Raw genomic sequence first — 23087 nt, forward strand, 5'->3', positions numbered from 1 at the left:
GGGGGGAAGGGGGGGCTCACATCTGCCATTTCAAACACTAACAGAGAGGCGTATAGAAGTTTACATGTTTAAGGAAATATAGTACTTCAGGAAAGTATTATTATTACCATTATGTGATATACTTGGATCAGAAAGTGTACACTTTGACATAAAGCAGATACACGACACAGATGGCAGTGACACATGACTGACATGGGAAAGATTATTCAGGGAGTCATTGGCCTAAAGCTTAAATCTCTTGCTTTAGTACTTTAATTCTTTCACTCAGAATAAATATGCAGATACTTTAAACTTCCCTCCAAATTTACAGAATGCTTGACTTGGTCAGTTACAAGGATACTAGAGCGTCACTATCTGCTGTTCTCAGAATGGCACCAGATATGGCAGCCCCCATATTTCTCCCATGATAGGTTCACTTTAATCCGAAATCTCACTTGCTGTTTGAAATATTTATGCAACATGCACCATCTGAAAATATCACAGCACGATACGATGAACATGCTGCAGCTTCAAGCGAGACTTTTTCAATAGCCTGGAGCTCAGATTTTTACCTAACATTAGAAATGATGTTCAATGTCGTATTTCACATAAAATATCATGATCTTATGTAGTATGGCAGTAAAAGGAGTAACGATCCTGAAACTGCAGTATACATTAACACTCAGAATTAGGATTATAGCAGTCAGATCACTTTTATTCTTCCAGTTATGTTACTTTAGAACAGTGTTTCCTAACCAGGCTTCCTCCAGGGGTTGTTAGGGGTTCTTTGTACAATGAGCAATGTGTGTCTCTGATCAGTTTAGTTTAAGGGACACCAATGATCTTTTTGTAAGGATGACATTCCTCCTATTGACCAACAATGTAAGAGGCATTCCTATTGACCACCACATTAATGTACTGTGATCTGTAGATATAGTATTATAGAAGGGGTTCCCTGAAGACCAGAAAGTTTTTTTGAAGGGGTTCCAATAGCAATATCAGGCCCATAAAAATCCAACCATCAAAATTACTGCATGAAACACTTCCTTCTCTACATATCCAATATATCTCTGGACTCTCTGGACAGCCTATAAAATTTTTTTAACAATGACATAGGTATATAAATAAAACAACTACAATGTATAATTTGTTTCCACATCATTATAATATCTTGCGGCTTTTATAGTCAGGCTTGTCAAATGTAATTTAAATTGATGATGTTTGAGTACATGGGACTTATGAAACAGAGTTACAGGGAGACATGGATGGCTTGGTGGCAAACACTCTCGCCTAAGTTCGCACCTTGGCCAAGACACCGTCTGTAACAAGACTTCATTTTCTCCCCGTGTTAGGGTTTTTTTTTTGGGAACTCAAGCAGTTAATTGGCTCCCCCAGAAACTGTTTATGGTATGTGCAAATTAAGCAGCGCTACCAAAGTGTAGCATCAGGAAGAGATAAAATAAAACAAAATATATATGTATATATATATATATATATATATATATATATATATATATATATATATCCAGATAAATAATCTTAAAAAAAAAACTATTACATTGTAAGCAAAACTTTATGCAAATATCTAAATACAAAGAAGACATAAGGAAATTATTTTACCTGTCACATGGTTTGTATGTCTGCCCATCAATTTCTGACATTTACATAGCCAGGCAGATACAGTGGTTTCCTCCCTTCATGCCTAGTTCTCTGATTGTATAATGCAGAAAGAGCAGCAGCAGGCTGATAGAGTCATCCCTTTGCTAAGGCTGCATACACACATACAATAATTGTCATTGCAAAACGAACGATTGACGACGATCAACGATTACGCACAATTATTTTGAACGATCGTATAGTGCACGATCCTGTTCAAATATAATCCACCAATAGTGTACACACGCTAGATAGGATGTACTGGAGAAAAGTGTACTGCAGAACCATTCACGATCACTGAATGACCGTACACACAATAGATTGTGAACGATAGTCGCCTAATCAGATCCGCCAGGACAGTCGTTCGTTTCCAGTGACATTCCTTGTTAGTCAGTGTTGTTGGCCAGCGGTTGTGCACTTTTTTGTTAAAGATTATTAGCTGATCGGTCATCAATCGTTCGTTTAACGACAAATATTGCACGTGTGTATGTAGCCTTAGTCTGCTTTCTCCATTGTCAGCATGTTCCATGTCAGCACATACGCATAAACCTTAATAGCTCCCAATCCTGATCTTCCCTTTGCCAGTCTGCTGTTGAAGGCACTTTAAAACCCTGTACATTGAGGGTGGATTGCAAATGCTGTGGTGCATTGAAGAATATGCAATAATGCACATTATCCTCCGTTTAACTTAAGTTATGTTAGAACAGCTCTGTTATGTGCATGGGCTGCCTAATGCACCGAAATGTACCAAAAAATACATAATGTGCTTTATTTTCTAATGCGTCCCACCACAACATATGGTGGTGCATTGGTGAGGGGCTTTAGTGTTCCAGTAAGAATAAAAGGCACTGTAGTGTACCATAGCATATAAGGTATAGCGTCACAGCAGTGTGAATCTGGCCTTAAAAGTTACCTTAGCATTCAGAATATTGGCAGATATTTTGAGAACTGTAATTATTACAATCACAGAAGAAATACATTTGTTTAACAGTCTTCATAAGAGATTCTTTTTCAGTAAAATGCTACAATTAAAAGATGCTTCATTTCCACCGAGAAAAAAAAATGAAAATGTAATTTTTCCAGCATCCTTCTGGTCGCTACACATGTCTCCTCCCTAGAGGAATACACCGTCATTTATTCAGTAGCAACATATTCCCTTCTTCCTCAGGGTTATTTTTGGCTATTTTCCTCTGCCCTAGCATCTTAGCAACTAATTGCCTTTATTTCCTACCTGCTTTAATGAACAGATGTGTAGAGGTGGTGGGGCTCCTCCTACCAATGTGCTATAGGCAGTCACAGGTATACTATATGAGATCATACATACCTGAAACCAGGTAAGGAAAATGAAAGCCAGCAGCCAATCCACCTGTAGCCATGCATGACGCAGAATGTTCACCTGTCCTCATTGGTGCTAAAGCAGATTTTGCATTTGGGGAATACATGTGTTATGCGTATAAATAACCCAGGTGCTGCGCGTTCGTTATAGTTTATTCGGCTCTGTTTGTTGGTGGATACACAGGTATGATGCTGCTTTATATTTAGCTTAAATTATTTCTATCAGCTCCTCCAAACTCCTCTTCGATGCAGAAGCATCTGTTCTGCAGCATACTGGACTAACGTCCTTCCATCTTAAAACCATTTTGCTTTATCACCAGTGTTTTTTTTTTCTTCTTTTTTTAATAACTGAAAACATTTTTATTTATGCCTAGTGGTCATGTAATAGGATATTTCATATTAACATTTTGTATTACACCCTTTTAGACCTTCATCGCAAAGATGCCATCTCAGTTGGAAGGTGCCATGGATACCATGATCCGAATCTTTCACCATTACTCTGGCAAGGAGGGTGACAAGTACAAGCTGAACAAAGGGGAACTCAAGCAGCTCTTGCAAAGCGAACTGACAGACTTTCTTGCTGTGAGTATGCAACACAAACATGTGGCTAGGTGTTTAAATTATGTTAACAAAATTAGACTAACTGACCTTGACAGCTCTGCTGATCAAAAGGAAAGTTTGCTGGATATCAGATTTTTGGAAAATGTAATGCCTTTAGATTTACCATATTTAAAGAAAATGCTTAGGGGATTTTAATGACATAAAGAATATATATTTCACATTTTCTTATCAAGAGAAGAAAGTTAAAATTCCTTAAGCATTTTCTTATAAAATACGGTTATTCAATAGGGATGTGGCATACCTGTAACTATTGGATACTCCATATTGATTTTTAATGTATCTACCTTTAGATTTACTAATGTGTTTATGAAAAAAGAGAAAAAGATAAAAATATCAAGGAAAAGGCGCTATGCTACAATTACAAAAATTGATATGGTATCAAATTGTACATTTCACTGGCTGTATCAAGAAACGGTCACCTGCAAAACCCACTCGAAAAAAAACATTTCAGCAAACCTGATAGAAAGAAATATAAGTTGTTATGTTAAGGTTGAAGTTTGCAACCCTGGGTTCTGGAAGTGACCTAACATCAATAAAAATATTTAATAATAATACCTTTGTGTTTGAATGCTGCCCAGAGGCTCCAGATAGACAGCAAGTTGGGATTTAGAGTTTAGTAAAAGTTGTAAAACCACTGCTTTAAGTTATTTTAACTACTTGATTGTACATGGTTTGCAAACGGTGGCAGTTAGGAGCAGCCGTTTAATTGAATGTTATATTACACCACAACAGAGGTATCACAGATTGCACTATATTTTATCCTAAGAGGCGAATCCCAACAAGACAGATTTTGCATAGCACTGTTTGTTTTCATTTGCACTGCTGTCACTTTACAATAAGCTTCCATCACATTCAAATTTATTCCAAGACTTAAAAAGATAAAACATTAACTGTTTCCACTCCATTAAAATGTACAGAGATAAATCTTGTATAACTTTGTCATTCTGTTAGATTTTAAATGAGCAGCACAAAGAGCAATGATGTTGTGTTAGAGCAGTAACAAATAATGTGTCAGCAAATCAATTGGATTTCAAATAACTGACGATAGATAATGGAAGGATACATTCTGATTACTTGCTATTGGTTACATCTTGTGGTGCATTTTGTGTTGCCTTGTTGATATATACATATGTATATATATATATATATACTGACTTAGCCTCTTTTCTCACCTCATATGTGTAAGAGTTGTACACAATTGTATGTGTAAAAGTCACAGCTGTTTTAAAGCCTCTAGGGAAGCCAAGATAACATCCGCACAGATTCCAAGGTGATTGAGACTCAGCCCTCATCGATGGTCAAGTGACCTCACTGAAGCATGCTAACCCAAAGGGCAGTCTACTAACTTTACTATCCCGCTATTGTAACATTCTGGTTCCATTTACCTAAACAATAAAACAGCTATCGATTTGGAAATAGAACTTTCCATTACTCGGTGCACATGGCTCATGTTTTCTCTCCCAATATAATAATTATGAGTCATTCGCACTGGCTCCTCATTCATTACTAAGCACTGACGTGAATTGATTGGAGCTACAAATAATTGTCTTTTGAAAATGCTCCTATTTCAACTTGACATAGAAAGCAAATGCAACCTTGGGTGCAGTTTTATGTAATATTACAAAATTTTACTCTTCTTTGCTTTAGATCTTTTTTCAAGATGTGTTTTCTTGAATCCTTTGTACTATGTTGTTTATTTTGACATAGCAGCCTAGTACAGAAGATAGAATCATACAGGGTGTGTACTGCTGTAATGATTCCCTAGTGCCCATAGTAGCAAAAACATCCGTAAGGCAGGGATTCACAATGGGATTACAATTCTAAAACAAGATGAAGTGACATCTTAACTGCTTTCATGTGCGGCACCTACGAAAAGGAACATTCCAATGTAAGGGGGGGGGGGGTTACAGGGTAGCTAACATTAGACATTGGAGTTGCCATATTTAAATAGATTTGTAGGCATGGTTTCTATAAATAGGCAGAGGTGTCAGTACACAATATTAGTGATTTCATTAGAAATGCAAACTTTCACTACCATCCTGCTGGACTCCCCAACAGAACCAGCTAAAGGTAAAAAAAAGTTTACTACGGGTTCATCAGCTTCAATACTCTAGTAGTAGAAAAAAGTTTCATGACTTTATTGAAAACACATGGACTGGAACACTTGGAAGATTTTGGAATGTTTCTGTTCTTTGTCCACTTGTTGTCAATAAAGTTATGAAGCAATATAGACTGACGGAATTCCGATTGATTTTTTCTATTGATTTATTAAAAAGTTGGAAGAACCTGCTCCTATATGTCATCAATTATGCTTCTGTAAATCATTATTGGCTCCCATGTGTCATTTATCTAGATTGCACACAAACCATTTTTTGGTGTTCTAATCTTCAGTTTTACTTTCCAGTGCCAAAAGGATCCCCAGCTGGTTGACAAGATTATGAATGATCTGGACTCCAATAAAGATAATGAAGTGGACTTCAATGAATTTGTAGTGCTGGTGGCAGCTTTGACCGTTGCCTGCAATGACTTCTTTGAGGAACAGCTACGAAAAAAGGGAAAGTAGATGTAATTTGGGAGTTACTGTGAGATGAATCCCGCAGGCAGCGATCATCAACATGTAACACTGAAAAACATCAATGTTAAAAATAATGTTGTACTAAGCCAGTAATCCTTCAGTAATAAAGAATAATTAAGTATATCATTGTCTTTGCAGTTAATTAAAAATGGGATGCGTTAATAAAAAAAAAAGGAAAAATAGATTGTATCAAAACAACAGAAAATTTAATTAGTCTTGTTTATGGTGATGCCTGACCTGTAGATGGTATTAAGATGATCACTGATACTAAAAACTAAAGGAAGCATACTGACACCACGGCAAATAAATTAATTATTATGGCTTCCCAATAAAGCCACATCATCTTATATTGGCTTATCTTATAGCAAGCCTGAGGTGAGAATATATAAATTATATTTGTCCTGCACTTCCTTGGAAAATGTTTAATGTCTGGTTATACCTGATTGAAATACCTTCTAAGGTCAGGACAATTTTGCATACTAGGTGCCCTGACTTTACATGTATTGACGTCAGAGGACAAGCATGATAGACAGGCAATTAGCATAGGAAAAAAATTCATTAGGAATGATACCTTTAGAATATTTTTAGTCCCCATAAAAGGATTGTTAACCTTAAGAAGCAGTAGGTAGTACCCCAGCCTGAACACTTGTAAAGGCGAATGATTCTCTGAGACACACCTGCCTATCTATACCTATCCCTAGCTGGAATTATAACCAGTTTGTCTAGTCAGGTCAGTTTGAAAGTATATTGCAAATCATTGTAGTTCCCAATGATAAATACTTAAGCCCACACCTCTTATCCTATTATATAATACAATATACAATCTTTTATATATTCCTATAATACGATTTTATAAAATACAACCTACAAGTTATATTATAATCCTAAAATCTTAATATACAATAGGACCTCTGTTACCAGGTACAAACAAAGAGCAGCAGGCCTTTAAAAAATAAGTTTTACACTTACTACTAAGAGGGGAAAATGTTTTGAAACTTTCCTCTCTTTAGGGGAGGTAATCTGTAAAAGTGTTCCAGTTGCATTGGATAGAGAAGATTCTCCACTAGGGTTCCATTGGGCCCTATGGTTATTCCAGAGATTGCTAAGAGTATTGTGTGCCTCTAAGGTCAGTTTAGGTGACTCCAATGATCTTTTTGGCTATCTGTAAGGGTGACATTCTCCCTACTGGCCAGCAATGTAAGAAATATTCTTCACACTGACCACCAAGCTATGTACAGTGAGATGTGAAAATAGTTTTTATGGCAGGACCTGAAAGTTGTTTCAAGAGTTCCCCCATGTTAAAAGTTTTGGGAAAGTCTGAGATAATGTTCCTTGCTGGTTCCTCTATAGTAATGAAGAAGGTAGGTAGATGTGCATTGTCAGTTGGGGGAAGGTCACATTTAAGCCCCAATTTAGATCAGTGATAAACATAAGATATTAGAGATCAACATAAGATATTAAATATTAATGGCTTAGAAATAGATGTTCATACAAATAACAGTCTCCTTCGATTTTTTCTAACAATCTATACACAAAGTGAACAGGGTACAGTAGCTGTATTACAAAGCAGGTAAATAAAGTGCAACCTTATAATGGCAGGTATATCTATACAGTGACAAATGAAACATCACATAGTTTCCCCCAATGGGGAAGATAAAAGTTTGGAATTATTACAGTTAATTTAAATTGGGAACAGCGGAGTAAACATAGCAGATAATAGTGACCAACAAATAAACGGAACTATATGCGTTCACACATTATGAAGACATATTCAAAAAAAGATCCAACATAATACTGTAGTAGAAAGTGTAAAAAAGTCCAAAAGTTAAGAAAACAAAACTAAAATAGAGAGAAGGATGGAATACAAGAGGGAAAAAGAGGGAAGAAGGCTTGACCTATCCAGGCTGACTTACACAATTCCTTAAACCACTTGAGACCCAGTCCTTGGTTGAGTATGGCCAATCCAAGGGGTCCAGATTTTTAAAAATTAAATATGTCCAATAAAGGCAATAAAAGTAACATATTCATTGATCATTATGTCTTCAGCCTGTTAACAACTTCACTAAAAGTCAGCAAGGAAGACTAGGGAGAATTAAGCAGTGGAGACCCAGATCTCACCCTTACTTAAGTCAGCAATAGAGATACCAAACTTCTCCTCCCATCTCAGCAATGCCCTTTTGGGAGACCCTTAGTAAAGTTCAGAAAAGTTTGCCTTACAAAAATAAAGCCAGAGTGGCTTAATAGTTATAGAAGGCCACCTAAAACTTTCAGGTGTGCAGTCCCTGAAGCTCAAAGTCGGTACCACTGACCTCAGGTGGTAGGGGTATAATTCAGAAGATTGGACAATGGGCATCACAGACACTGAGCCCTCCAAGACTGAAGAAGATAAACTATCATGAAGGAACATGGGACATCCAGCAAATGAGGAATGGATTTCCCAAAATCATTTACAATTTTTTACCAAATGTTTTCAATCCTAGACCAAACCCATTTCCGGTTTGCTGGATCATCCAGGTTTCCCCATGATAGTATATCTTTCCCAATCTTGGAAAGCTTTATTACATCAAGCCCATTGCATTGTAAACTAATTGCAGTGTACATCATCTTGACTAACTATGTAATCAACAGACTATATAAGATGCTGAAATAAAAAAACATGTGTTGTGCTGGAGGGATTCATTCACAGCAGCAGAAAGGAGGTAAACATCAACAACCAAAAACTGTAAAATCAAAGGTCAGTAGATCAAGTAAAGCGAAAATAGTAAAGTTGAAAAAAGAAGAAAAATGGTAACAGACAGGTTCTGCTGGATCAGTTAATGATTAACCTCATCATGCCCATATTAGACAGCTGAATGGGTAGGTTCTGTACCAGAAATATGATGAAAGAAAAGAATAATGACCCAGTACTATAACAATGATGCAATCAGAATAATACAACTTTCAAGGGCTATTCTTAAGCTGCATACACACGTGCAATTATTGTCGTTGAAAAGGATCTTTTCAACGACAGCCCCGTTCTGCTCTATGGAGAGGGGGAGAACGACGAAGCAGCACCCTGCTGTGCACTCTCTCCCTTCCCTTACATTAGGATTGCTCGTCGTCCATGGATCCGCTAGGACAGTCATTTGGACGACGGGCGATGTACATACGCTAGATTCTCGTCCGATATCGGCCCTGAGCCGATTATCGGGTGAGAACCATTGGACATGTGTACGTAGCTTTAGCCACACCTTATAAAGGTCTCATATAATTATTGATATGTTTTTAGACTGATTTTTACATTATTTAATATTTACATAAATGTTTACATAGAAGTCTGCTGATTCTATTTGGTAATTTCTGATTCATTGTCCTGGAATATGGATGCAGGTCAGAAGTTCTAACTTTGCTTTGACCTCACTAGTTTTGAAGGCTTTCCAAAAATATTGACCCAAAGTATAAAAGACAGTAATAGCCAGGCAATTTGGATTTTCAGAATGAGCTTAGCAATTACAGCATACATATTTCTTTTGACACATTTTTTTTAATAAGGGGGAACCCATGTCACATAATACCAAATCTTTAAAAGTGAGAACACAACAGAGTTTGGTTCGTTTCAAATATTGCACCTTAAATTCAAATCTAGTACAGAGCTATGCAGAGCTCGGAAGGGTGAGTGATGTGAGCCACTCCTCTAAACATATCCAGCTGCTTGTGTAATTTGAGCTTCAGTTATTGAGTTATTCAAATCAATTCAGATCAGTCTGATAAACATGAGCCATTCTTATAAACCTCTTCATATTTACCTGTTTAAAGACATATTTTAACAAAATTAAAATATAGACAAAGCTTACCAAAACATGATACAAAAACCAAAGGTCACTCACAGCATTGGCAGTCCCTGGAACGTGTGTCTCTATTTCTGTGTCAAAATTTGGATTTTTTTTTTTTTTGGTTTTGATTTAATTGGATGTGAATGAGGGTATATATATCAATATCCTGAGTGGTATCTGCACAGTAATAAAGGGCTAACCACTATAGCTGACCATTATGGTAACTGCATATGTCAATGTATACCATTGTATATGCAAACTAGATGGTTTTCATGTTGGGTTTGCATTGGCACATATCCAGTACAACAACACTCGCAACCACTCTAAAGGCGATTGAACATTTGTTGTTCTATATTATCCCAACCATGAATAGTTTTTTTTTATAAACACTCTTATGTAAACACAGAATAATAAAGGGACTTTCAATTTACAGGGCAGTTAACAAATTCCAAAGCTGCCAAATAAGAGCTTTCCTTCCCTAAATTTTATTTTGCCTTAAAAAAGGTGATATTTCTATAACATTCACCTAGGTCATGTGCTCATTTCAAACTCACCAATATGTAACATTTTGCCGGTTAAAAGGGTTATATGGTGATAAGGTCTTTCAGTGATAGTCAGAATTTAGTAACCTAACTCTGTATGGCTGAAGACTGTCAGTTTTGGGGTGGGGTGTTGGGTCCTCCAAGAAGCTGATGAAATCGAGGTATGGAGTGCATTGCCCTCACCAGCTGATAGAAGGGTTTCGGCAAATATGGAATAGGAGCTCAGTGAGCTGTGAACTGACAGTCTTTATCAATGCATTGTTGGGTTACTATAAAAGCCCTACATTTCTTGAAAATGTGTTTATTGTTAGGGGTGATTACCATACCAAAATCGTTTTTCTCTTTCCCAGGCACAATTTACTATAAAATCACCCCCCTTACCTATCCGAAATGTAAAATATGGCTTTATATATATGTTAATCTAGTAACACCAAAAGTGTTCTCCATTGTGGTATCCTACCATTAATTGCAATGATTCAAAAATCCCATGAAGATAAAATTATTACCAGTGTTCTTCCCTGCCCCTTTTAGCCGGGCGCACCACCAGACACTTTCCAGTAACCACCTGCCTGTTTTTGGGTGATTACTGAAGAGTTGGATTACAATACAAGGGGCTGCCACCCTCCTACAATTTCTTCCCATCCAGTTTAAAAAAAATTCTGGATTAAAAACTGTATTATGGTAGTAAACACTTATTCCAGAAACTCCTGATGATGTAATAATGATTACAAAGCTGTATTAATTTGTGTCTTTTATATCTTTCTGAACACAGAACTAACTAACTGAAATTCTCCAAGGGCAAAACCTAAAATCAAGACCAATAGCACTACTTTGTTAACTCCAGTATAGTAACACAAAAACAATGCACACAGTTTGAATAAAGTAAGCTGTAAAGGCTAATTAGCCATCATACATTATTGTAAGCTTGTAGGATAAATCTAGTTCATCCATGGGGGTTATGGAATTTTTTGCAGCATTGTTTTTTGTATGGCTTCAGTAAACATACCCAGGAATGTGTATTTCTGCATTGCTTTCAGTCCATACCTGCATATATCTATATACCTGAGTTTAATCCCTCAGTATTCTAATTTGACAGGAACCAGCTTTTCTTACCCCTGTAATTAATTACTATTATCATTAGTAATGCCTGCTTGCATATTGTCATTTGTAATTATATCAGTGTCATTAAAGTGCTCCCTGTGGGAGAATGATTACAGCACCAGTATAACATGTAGATGTTCCATTAATTACCTTTGTCATCTTTTCTCAATAAATTATTGTTTGGAAAATGGTTAATTACCCAAGAAACAGTACCAAGTAATTCCATTTTAAAGTGGAAGAAAACAAAGGATGTCAACCCTTTTCCAAAACTTTTGGAAGCATTTTGGAGCCTGGTGTTTAAATTTACAAATGTTCCCATATACTGCAAAATAATAGATCCTGATATGTCGATATAGGAAAGTTCAAGCTGAAGCAGCCTAAAGTCACTGAAGCTGTACTGGGGTCATGAAGCCAGCAGACATCAGTCAATGTAAAGAAACTGGCACTGAATTCACTTGTACAAGATACAAACTTAATATTAAGAATGAGCACTTCTGTGCTTTTATTTCATTATAGGACTTTCTCATGGTGAATGTAGTGTGGTTCACAGCTTTTTATAAATAAATAGATGACAGTAATTTAACTCTCATTTTTCTGGTTTTGGCATTTGGTCATCCTAGGAGCTGCTAGATTCCACCATAAGTCTCCAACTAACCCCCTTTGTCATTTTTGTCCATTTTGAGTGTCTGGAGGTGGGGAAGAAGCCAAGATCCATCCAATGTTGAGGAAAAGCATGAGGCCCGGCACGGTGTACAGGGAGAGGGAACTCTCAGTGCCACCCCTTTTCAAGACCACCCAGGCTGTGTGCCTAGATAAAGGTATAGTTGAAATTTAAGTCCCACTCTTAAAAAAAAGTCACATGTAACACATACCCCACACATGTATTTTAAAGAATTTGTATATATTTATTATTTATCCTTGAAGCTGCATAAAAATAGTTTCTTTTTACTTAAAGCTGAATTTTGGAATGAAAAAATATTGTTCTAATACAAACTAAATACATTGCATAAATGTATTACTTGAATCTTTGTGTGTTTTGTCAGTTTTTTCAAGATCTGTGCAGTAACTCATTGTGGGAATTTTTCCATTGTACACCAATCAGTGGTTGTAATTCCCTGCTGATTTCTCTTTTTGTAAAGAGTGACCTTTCTTTCTTTTTTTTAGTGTACTTCCTTTATTTGTCTCTGGTGATCTTACCAGAAGCACAATTTCTGTCCTAAGATGGCTACTCCTATTTATACATTCATTAACTGTGTTAATGGAGAGAGCCTTTCTTAATTTTGACCACAAAACCATCTTTCTCTCTCTTTTCCCATGTCTTGTCATTTAATAATATTATTTGGAAGTAGGATTGCTTGTTAATATTATTATTCTTATTAGTAATAATAAACAGGATATATATTGCGCTGTACATTAAATAGGGGTTGCAAATGACAGACCAATACAGACAGTGATACAGGAGGAGAGGACCCTGCCCCGAAGAGCTTACAATCTAGTAGGTGGGGGAATTTGCACACAATAGGAGGGGAGAGGGGAGATATGTAGTGGTGGGAAGTAGTGATGGTTTCAAAAGACAGAAGAAGATGGGTAGGCACGTTTGAAAAAATGGGTTTTGAGCACTCTTTTGAATGAGCAGAAAGTAGGAGCAGAAGACCATTCAAGAGAGTTGGGGCAGCTCTAGAGAAGTCTTGTATCCGTGCGTGTGATCAGGTTATGAGTGAGGAAGTCATTATTAGGTCATTGGAGAAGTGGAGAGAGCGGCAGGGAGAGTATTTCCTTTACCAGGTCAGAAATGTAAGTGGGTCAATACCTGTGGAGGAATTTGAAGGCAAAGCACAGGAGCTTAAATGTGATTCTAAAGGTGCGTACACACTTCCAATTTTTATCGTTCCAATCGAACGACGAACGATCGATTGGGCAAAAAATCGTTCGTAAAAAAGTAACCAACGACGCCGACGAACGAGGAAAGTCGTTGGAAACGAACGACCGGACCGGCGGATCGGATTGGACGACGATCGTTGAACATCGTTCGTGTGTACGGTCGTTCGTTGATCGTCCATGGGCTGAGCATGCGTAATGAACGAACGTTCGTTCACTTTCCTGTCGTGCACATAGTTCCTCTATCGCTTAAACGATCGTATCTATTGTGTGTACAATATCTACGAACGATCGTGTCGTTACCTCTATGTGCAGGATCGGTGCTATACGATCGTTCGTATATATCGTGCAGGATCGTTCGTCGTTCGTTTTCCAACGATAATAATTGGAAGTGTGTACGTAGCTTAAGATGAAATGGAAGCCAATGGAGAGAACTACAAAGAGATGCAGCAGAAGAGGAGCGGAGGGATGGATGGATGAGTCTGGCTGCAGTATTCATAATAGATTGTAGAGGAGAGAGTCGGCTTAGTGTAATACCAGAGAGGAGGAGGTTACAGTAGTCCATACGAGAGATGATAAGAGCATGTACAAAGAGTTTGGCGGTCTCTGGGAACAGGTAAAGAGGGATTTTGGAGATGTGAAAGGGACAGGACCTGGAAATGTTCTGAATATGGGGAGTAAATGAGAGGGCAGAGTCAAAGGTGACACCAAGACAACGTGCCTGAGGGGAGGGCCGAATAACAGTGTTGTTAACAAATAAAAATATGTCAGGGGGGAATTTGAGGGGGGGAAGATGATGATGAGTTCTGTTTTATCCAGGTTGAGTTTCAGAAATTGGTCACACATCAATGATGAGATGGCTGACAGGCAGCATGAGACCTTATCCAGGACTGAGGGAGACAGGTCAGGGGTGGACAGATAGATTTGAGAGTCATCAGCATACAGATGGTACTGTAAACCAAAGGAGGAGATGGGACTACCGAGAGAGGAGGTGTACAGAGAAAAGAGAACCGGTCCAAAGACTGACCCTTGGGGAACACCAACAGGGAGAAGAGTGGGTGAGGAGGAATTACCATTGAAAGAAACTTGAAAGAAGCGGTCAGACAGATAGGAAGCAAACCAAGAGAGAGCAGTGTCAGTGATACTAATGGAGTGCATGATTTGGATTAGAAGGGGGCGATGAACAGTGTCAAAAGCAGAGGAAAGATCAAGGAGAAGGAGCAGGGAAAAGTTGCTTTGACACTTGAATCTGATGAGGTCATTGGCCACTTTAGTAAGGGCTGTTTCGGTGGAATGGGCAGCTCGAAAGCCAGACTGGAGAGGGTCAAGGAGAGAGTTGGTGCTCAGGTAATCAGTGAGTCTTTTGTAGACAAGGCGTTCAAGAAGTTTGGAGACATTTGGGAGAAGAGAGATAGGACAGTAGTTAGAGGGTAGGGAGGGGTCCAGTGATGGTTTCTTTAGTATAGGGAGAATTATGAGCTGAGGGGTATATGCCAGTAGAAAGGGAGAGATTGAATAGTTTAGTTAGGGAAAGGGCCAGGGTGGAGGAATGGGCACGGAGTAGATCAGAGTAGCTTGTTAAAAATGATATATATATATATATATATATATATATATATATATATTGAATTTGTGCTTTTCTGTTTAAAAATGGACAACTTTCCTTCCTCATCTGACATTTGTGTTTTCTCTGGTGACAATATAAAATTGTTCCCCTCCTTCTGTATGCATATCCAACTGTACAAAAATCTACTCCAGGCATAGAATAGTCATACATACAGCAATTCTATGAAATTCATATGCGTCTAACTCCCAATGCTCACATATACTGCAATGCACTATACAGTATATCAAGGGTTCAAACACTTAAGTGCCTGTCACACAGTTGAAAGGCTGGACTGTGGTCAGTCAAGGTATAAAATACATTGGTGGTTAGCAGGAATAATAAATGCACCTGTGTTGTTAAGTGGAGTAAAAACTGCTCCAGCATCAGTGTTCCCAGGGATTAGGTGGTCAGCGCCAAAAAGCCTTTACATCTGTGGTCAGTGTGTGTAAAAAATACCCCAAATCAGTGGTAGTAAACCATGACATGGGTTTAGTGACATATGGGTAAAAATAAGCCCAAATGTCAATGGTCAAAATGGTGCTCCTATCTCAGTGGTTTAAGTAATATTCATGTCAGTGGTAAAAACTGTATCCGTTTGTCAGTGGACAGTGTTTGCATATTCGGGGCAGTGTCCTCTCCTCCTGTATCACTGTCAGTATTAGTCTGTCATTTGCAACCCCTATTTAATGTACAGCGCTGCGTAATATGTTGGCGCTATATAAATCCTGTTTAATAATATTAATATTAATAATAATAATATATACACATCTCACACACCTCATACACAGTATGGTAATATTTTATTTCTGGAACCAATAACCATAATAATATGCCTTTAAAAATTACAAGCATTAACATGATTGTACATGTTGCATCACCATATCACCAATGGAAATTATTAGTTACATTTTCCTTAGATACAACATAAAAATTGTTTTTCTTAAATTTTTTTTTTAAGAATAAAACTGGTTGTGTTTAAATCAATTCAACAGCCATTTTTATAAGGTACAATCCAGGTGGATAACATGATCAAATTTACACAGATCAGTCTGCTACTTTGTGGAGTCAAACTTTTCCTATTGATTAATTATTTATCCACACAGTTAAAGATATCAATTACACAGCACTACTTTGTTTTAAGTTTGGTGCTACAAGAAAAATACAAAAGTGTGTAATAATTGGAATCTAGATACTCTGAATATGCCATTTTTTTATTTTTCCATACATGGTTTGGAGGTAATATTCCTTCTGGGCAAAAACGCAACACCCACCTTTTGAGTGCTTGGGAAAAAAGAGGCATTGCACACCATGCAGTTTAATATAAAGGCAATGCATTGTCCCCATCTGACATATAAGTACACATCTGCAGGGAAGTCATTAGTAACATGCACAGTGCACAAAAATGATATTATTTTATTTTTACCTGGCTGGGATTCTCTTGTTTTTTATTCAAGAAAGAAATGTATGCATACAAATCAAAATATCTGTCCTGGTTTTCCTTATCAGGGCTTAAGTCAGGACAAGTCAGGACTTTGTATTCTCCTCCTATTTCACTATGTGGATTAACTGAACTATGCAGAGAACAGTTTAGACTATGTATCCTTGAATAACCCCAGGGTTAAGGTTGTTTAAAAAAAATGTAGGATTTAACACAGCCTTTCTCAACTGTTTTAACACGGGGCAACCTTTAAAATAACTTTTATATCTTCATGGAACCCCTTTTATATATACTATATCCACAACTAGTACTACTATCTATATATCTAGGTTGTCAATAGAAAGTATGCCTCTTACATTGGTAGCTAGAGGGAGGAATGTCAATCCTACAGATAGCCAAAAAGATTATTGGTGTCAGTAAAACTGAGAGTTACAGACTTCTTATTGCTTAAGGAACCCCTAACAACCTCGGGAGGAATCCTTGGTTAAAAAACATTGATTTATCCCTTGCAGCAGAGGGGTAGCTTCATTGCAAGGGACCTTTTTTTCATGAAAGTTGCAAGAGACTGTTAGTTTCTTTGCCAAATAACAAGGACACATGTTTTTAAACAGGCTACATAAGAGAAGCCACACTATCCATTTTCTAAAGTCTAAACCTGTAGGTTGGGCTTTTAAATGGGTTAAAAGGCCATACCTCTTATATAAGTAGATGCTAGATGAGGTTGGCAAGCTGAATCTCGGGTATAAAGACATACTTGTATTATGGGCAGGTCTGTCAATTTCACAATATCAGTTGTAGTAGTTACATATTGGTATGGATGGTGGCTATAATGATAATCTAACATACATACCCAGTTACCTGCCAAGTACTAATTATCTCTCTACTTAACACCATTTTAAGATGCCACTATACCTGTGTATCCTGACCTTGAAATAACATATATTAGTGTGGTGGTCAATAGAAGAATACCATCTATATTGCTGGTCAGTGGGAAGACTGCTAACCTTACAGGTTATACAGGTTATCGGTGTCACTTATACTGTCACCAACAAATGAATCACAATTTGCTCATTGCTCAAAGATCCCGTAATAAAATCTATAGGAACCCTTGTTGAGATTCTCTGCTCTAGATATTCCAAATGCTATCATGACGAGATTGGTTGGCCTTTGGTTGCCATAGTGGAGCAGAGCAGGGAGACTAGAATGTAGAAAGTGTCCTACAATTTCTCCTCTTACACATCTTTAAGCTACAGAAAGTCGACTTTTGCAATGAAAGTGATTTGTAAGTGCGGATAAGCCACAGTTTACAGCTTATTATGTACTTGGCCTGATTTTAAAATAAAAAATATATAGATTTCTCAATTTGGCATCATCAAAATATAGAATCCCTAATAATGGTACACATTAGTAAATGTAATTTGCTTATTCTAGCAATGATGCCAAACATGAGTTTGATAGATTTATATAGAAATATCTGATGACAGCTTTAAAATTATGTTTGCATTGTAAAAGGCGATAAATAGTACTATATCTCATGACTCTCTACATGACAGTACAGGACATCAATCATTGTGAAGAAGGCATGCTGCAGTGCGATAAATAAAACCTCATCACTTTCCGCAGAACAAACTATTCTGACTATTTATAGCAAACACATACGCTGTGTAAATCAATTACTGAAACAACTTTTCTAGCAATTTTTCATGTAATTTTTCATCATTTTTCTCAGATACTAATCTCTAAAGAGAATTTCATATAACTGGACTGTGTATTTTTAGGCTGAGGATAAGCAATAGTCATCAAGTTGAAACCAAGGGCCATAGATGTTAGGATGAATGTCAGAGCTTGATAAAATGTTTCCATATTTTTGTTGCTGTATGATAAGTGACAAACTGGAAAGATGCATACATTAATGTAGAATAGCTCATTCACTGGACACTACACTGTGCACAGAATATAGATAAATTCTAAGAATAATAAAATGAAACTCTGCCAATTGCCACTTCATGTGAACACAGCACTTAACATAACCCACATATATTACAAGTAACTAGAAGGATATAAAATTAAGAAACAAAAAACGGGACTGTTGGTGAAGAAAGAAGGAGGTGTTCATGACTTTTCCAGGACTAAGCACATTTGGTAAATTTTGATCATCCACAATATAATTAGTGCTTCCTTTATTGGGTCTGATATATTAAAGCTCTCCAAGGCATGTGAAGATACACTTTCATCAGTGAACCTGGGTGATCCAGCAAAACTTGGAATGGATTTCTTCAAAGTCATTTGCTATTTGTTAGCAAATGTTTTTAATGCTGGACCAGATCTATTGTAGGTTTGCCGGATCACTCAGGTTTACTGATAAAAGTGTATCTTCTCCAGTCTTGGAGAGCTTTAATCAATCAGGCACAGTATGTCTGATGTAAGGGGCTGGTAAGCAAGTGAGAATTGCTAAATTAAAAATCTCTTAGTCCCCGAAAGGTTTTTGCATTGTTTTGGGCTTTCCCTGCACCTGTAGTGTCAAATAATAGCTGAGGGTGCTGCTAAACTTTAGCACTTTCACTTGTCTTTGACATATTTTTCAAACCCACGTCAAACTCAGTGGCCATCAACATGACCCCTCACACACCTAGAGTTCTCAGGCACCACTCCCGGTCCTTTTATTGGTCTCTAGACACATCTGCTATCAGTATTCTAGGCTCTGTCACCTTCTTCCCCTTGTGGATTCACCCAAGGTTCCTCTACAACTAAAAATCCATTAGCAGATGAAAAATTTAAAGCGTAAGGTATTAACTGAATTCCGAGGGAATTAGAATGTAGTTGGACATTGAATGAATCAGCATAATAACTTTGTTGTATTTACAGTTTGTTCATACCATATTGTGAATACTGAGGTGTAAATATTATATGTGTAGTTTATTGTTCTACGGCTCAAGGCTATTGTTCTACGGCTCAAGGGACGAAAAATCAAGCCTGGCTGCAATACTCACCTCCTCTCCAACTCAGCACCTATTAGGGACAGCTTGTGAGGGCAGGACATCATGGACCTAACCATTGAGGAGACATCATCATGACACCCTGCAATCACATACAATGGGCCAAACGTATTTAAGCCTTCCAAAGCTGGAGAAGATAGATTGTCATGGGTTAACCTCAATGATCCCACAAACCTGGAATGGATCTGGTCCAGGATTAAAACATTTGCCAATTAATAGCAACTGATTTTAGGAAATCCATTCCAGAAAAGAAATCCTTGATAATCTCCTTCGGGCTTTTAGAGCATTATTAAATTAGGTGCTGATGTCATTGTGTCAGCTCCAGACTCTTGCTAAGAACTGATCACTAAATCTAGATCCTAATACGAGAAACATAAAGACATAAAAGCTAGTTGGGGTGCTCTGTGGGGAACAAAGGACTTTAAAGATTTTACTTGCTATAAGTATGCAGTAGTTGTATGCAGTAACTGGTTTCCTGTCTATAAATCATTCAACATACAAAGCGTGTATTACTTCTGCTACTCATAAATTGCAGGCTGGTTGTTTTTATATATGAATGTGCCTAAAATAAAATAAAAATCGAGCCTTCCACTGCTATACTTTATTTTAGATCTGCAAACCTTATTCTATAATTAAAAGTATATCCAGGTATTCTGATTCTATTCGACCTGCACTGTACTTCATTCACCCACAGTGATCTTGCTCAGTTGCTTTACAAACCTCAAGAGATGATCAGAAAATGGAAATAAAGAGAAAAAAAATGAAAATGTATAATTTGGTAATGCGGAGGTTCAATGCTGACCCTTTACCCTGCTGTACCTAGGTCTACAAGTCCCATTACGGTTATTGCTTAAGTTTTAATACACAGAACTGCACCAATTGCTTGGATGATTTACATCTACACAGGCAACAAAATCAGGCAGCAGGTTGATATTGTGAGATTTGTATCTAAAGATATAATGGGCGCTCTTTTGATGGTAACATTTGATAGTATTTTAACATGTCAATAGGATTAAATGAGCTTGTGACTTGAATACATATTATATGTACAGCATTTTCCTTAAAATAAGTTCAACTGCAGCACAGCACAGGAATTAAAAGGGAATAATTCATATGATTTTATTGCCCTGAAGATGAATTATCAGAGAATATTGTAGTGATTATCTGTAGCTGTAAGCCTTGGGCCCATGGTGGTCCTCCAGCAATCATCCTCCAACACCCGGGCCACCTTTGGGTTTTATTTAGCTTTTATTTAGCCTGTGTAAAATTTTAGTTTGGTGATTGCCCCTGCCTTTTTCTTAAAAGTGACTCCTGCTAATATTTCCTCCTGCCAGTTGTTCATTCATGGAATTCATAGCAGAAAATAAAATGTACAGATTGAAAGAGAGCACAGTTTCAAGACAAAGGGGATTCTGAACCTGAAACAGAAGGTGTAAATGTTTAACTAAATATATAATGCTGTAACCCATGAGTTTCACATGTCAGTGTGTATACCTGTAATTGACTTTATTTGATTTCCAAGATGTATAGATAAAGTATAATAAATACATTTAGCAGATTGTCATGTTAATAGAAAATTATTAGTAACAATGTTGGTAATGTACCTTTATGTTGGAGAATATTCAGATGGGGCACCATATGGCATACTGCCAGTTTTTACTTTTACTGAATCTAAAAACAGGCAAAAAAAAACACCATTCAACTAACATACACAAATTTAGCATTTTTTTCTTGTTACCTTCTGAAGTGATGTTTTCCTCAACTAAGTGCACCGTCTGAGTGGTGCCATTTCCACTCACTGATGATCCAGTGATCCAGATATGCCCGCTTTGGTCGGCCATTGGTTTCCTTTTGCTAACATCACCACCGAGACTCCTTTTCTTATTGTTGAGAGTATTTCATTGCTTGACAACCAAGAGGAAAATTTCACATTATGTAATAAGTAACATGGACACCTGAAGTAGGATTTTGACAGCTGTACAAATAAGAGGATAGATTGCCTGGCAATGAACTAAAATGTCTCTATGCAAGTTTTCATCAACTCTGTGCTGCATATGAATCTTCCCAAAGAACTGTAACATGCCAGTGATCTGGAAGACAAGGGTAAGGTGTATTTTGAACTTTTCTTCAGACAAATGTTTCACCTACTAAGAGTAGGTGGTTTGGGGAGGGGATACAGAAAGTGTAAGCGGACATTTCATTTTGGTAGAAAGTCCACTTTAGGGAACACAGACCAATGGCCTCTAACCATCTCCTTTCATTAACACATGAGGAAGGTGTTTTGGAGTTCATAGATAATAGATCTGAGCAGTGTAAAGCCTCATACAGATATCAGATAGATGTCAGATCACTGTGATCTAGTGAAAGATTAATAATGGGAGCTGTTCTATTCTTTGGAAAGAAGAAGATAAGCAAGTAGTACATCACTGTGCTAATTTTTTTTTTTGTTGATTGAATGGTAAATAAAAAAAATAGAACCCCACTGTGCTATACTTCATAGTAAAGAACAGCTGTCATTGATCAATTAACCAGGGTGGACTGACTATTGAGATTGGGGAACAGCTGTACACATGTTGGGATGACAATCCTCTATACGTAACTTAAGTTCTTCAATTTACCAGCTCACAAGATTTCTAGCAGAATAAACAGGTATTTTTTGCACTTACATACAGATAAAACAAACAGGATCACAAATTTTATGTACTTCTGGATTTGTTGTTGGAATATACACTTTAATCACATTATAAAATATCAGCCTCTAATTCAAATTGTTACAATTTGCATACAATGCCCTAGGGGACAATAGCTGAAATCTTTATGTCTACAGACAGATGAGTCAACGCTGCTTTGCTTAAAGTCAAATCCTGTCCAGGTGCTTCCATTCTTTTGACAGTAAGTATCCTGGAATATGGTTTTCTGGGATAGAAGACATCTATATTGCATTTTTAATCCCACGAATGAGCCACCAATCATGATATGTGTCAGTAAATATAGCCTTCAACATTTTGTAACGGTGGAAAGATTTTTATTTAGTTTGAGACACACTGGCAGATTTTTTTTTTTAATACTTTAGTTCTTGGGGCCATGACTGATCTTTATAGTAAACACTGCAGTATATATTTACTGAATTGTCACATGCATTGATGTGTGTGTGGTTTTCTACCTATTTCTTCCTAGCTGCACTAACACTGACCTTACATAGGACATTTTTCTTCTTTCAATCAAAACCAACCTATTCTTTTAAAGCAGAAATGATTAGGTATATAAAGACAACCTATCAGTAATTACATTTCTTACTTTTGATGGAAACTCTTTTGCTATTGAAAGCAGTAATGTGCAGTATGCAGCTTTCAAGCAACCGCTCAGCAATCCGCTGCAGCCATTGTGCAGTCGCTTGCACAAAATGGTTTCCAACTAGGACCGCGGTTGAGCTGTTGCATGTGGGTGCTAGGTGATTAAACCCACATCTCACATGCCCTTGTAAAGGGATTTAGCAATGTGAAGACATGCCTGTATGATTATTATCATTAAAAATGGCCTTGCCAGGG

General features: G+C 37.2%; 1 protein-coding gene across 1 annotated transcript; it reads left to right on the forward strand.

The window, feature by feature from the left end:
• Positions 1–3130: 3130 nt before the first annotated feature.
• S100Z (S100 calcium binding protein Z) lies at positions 3131–6269 on the forward strand. The gene is made up of 3 exons (XM_072413799.1): positions 3131–3154; positions 3397–3552; positions 5996–6269. Exons 2-3 carry the CDS (start codon positions 3412–3414, stop codon positions 6152–6154), a joined length of 300 nt encoding a protein of 99 aa, XP_072269900.1. The 5' UTR covers positions 3131–3154; positions 3397–3411; the 3' UTR covers positions 6155–6269.
• The last annotated feature ends 16818 nt before the right edge of the window (positions 6270–23087 follow it).

Source organism: Pyxicephalus adspersus, chromosome 6 (assembly GCF_032062135.1).
Source record: "Pyxicephalus adspersus chromosome 6, UCB_Pads_2.0, whole genome shotgun sequence".
NCBI classification, from domain to species: domain Eukaryota; kingdom Metazoa; phylum Chordata; class Amphibia; order Anura; family Pyxicephalidae; genus Pyxicephalus; species Pyxicephalus adspersus.

Coding starts and splice junctions, on each gene's coding strand:
- S100Z (XM_072413799.1), top strand. CDS start 3,412: ATGCCATCTCAGTTGGAAGGTGCCATGGATACCATGATCCGAATCTTT. Junction 3,553..5,995: donor AACTGACAGACTTTCTTGCT/GTGAGTATGCAA, acceptor TTTACTTTCCAG/TGCCAAAAGGATCCCCAGCT.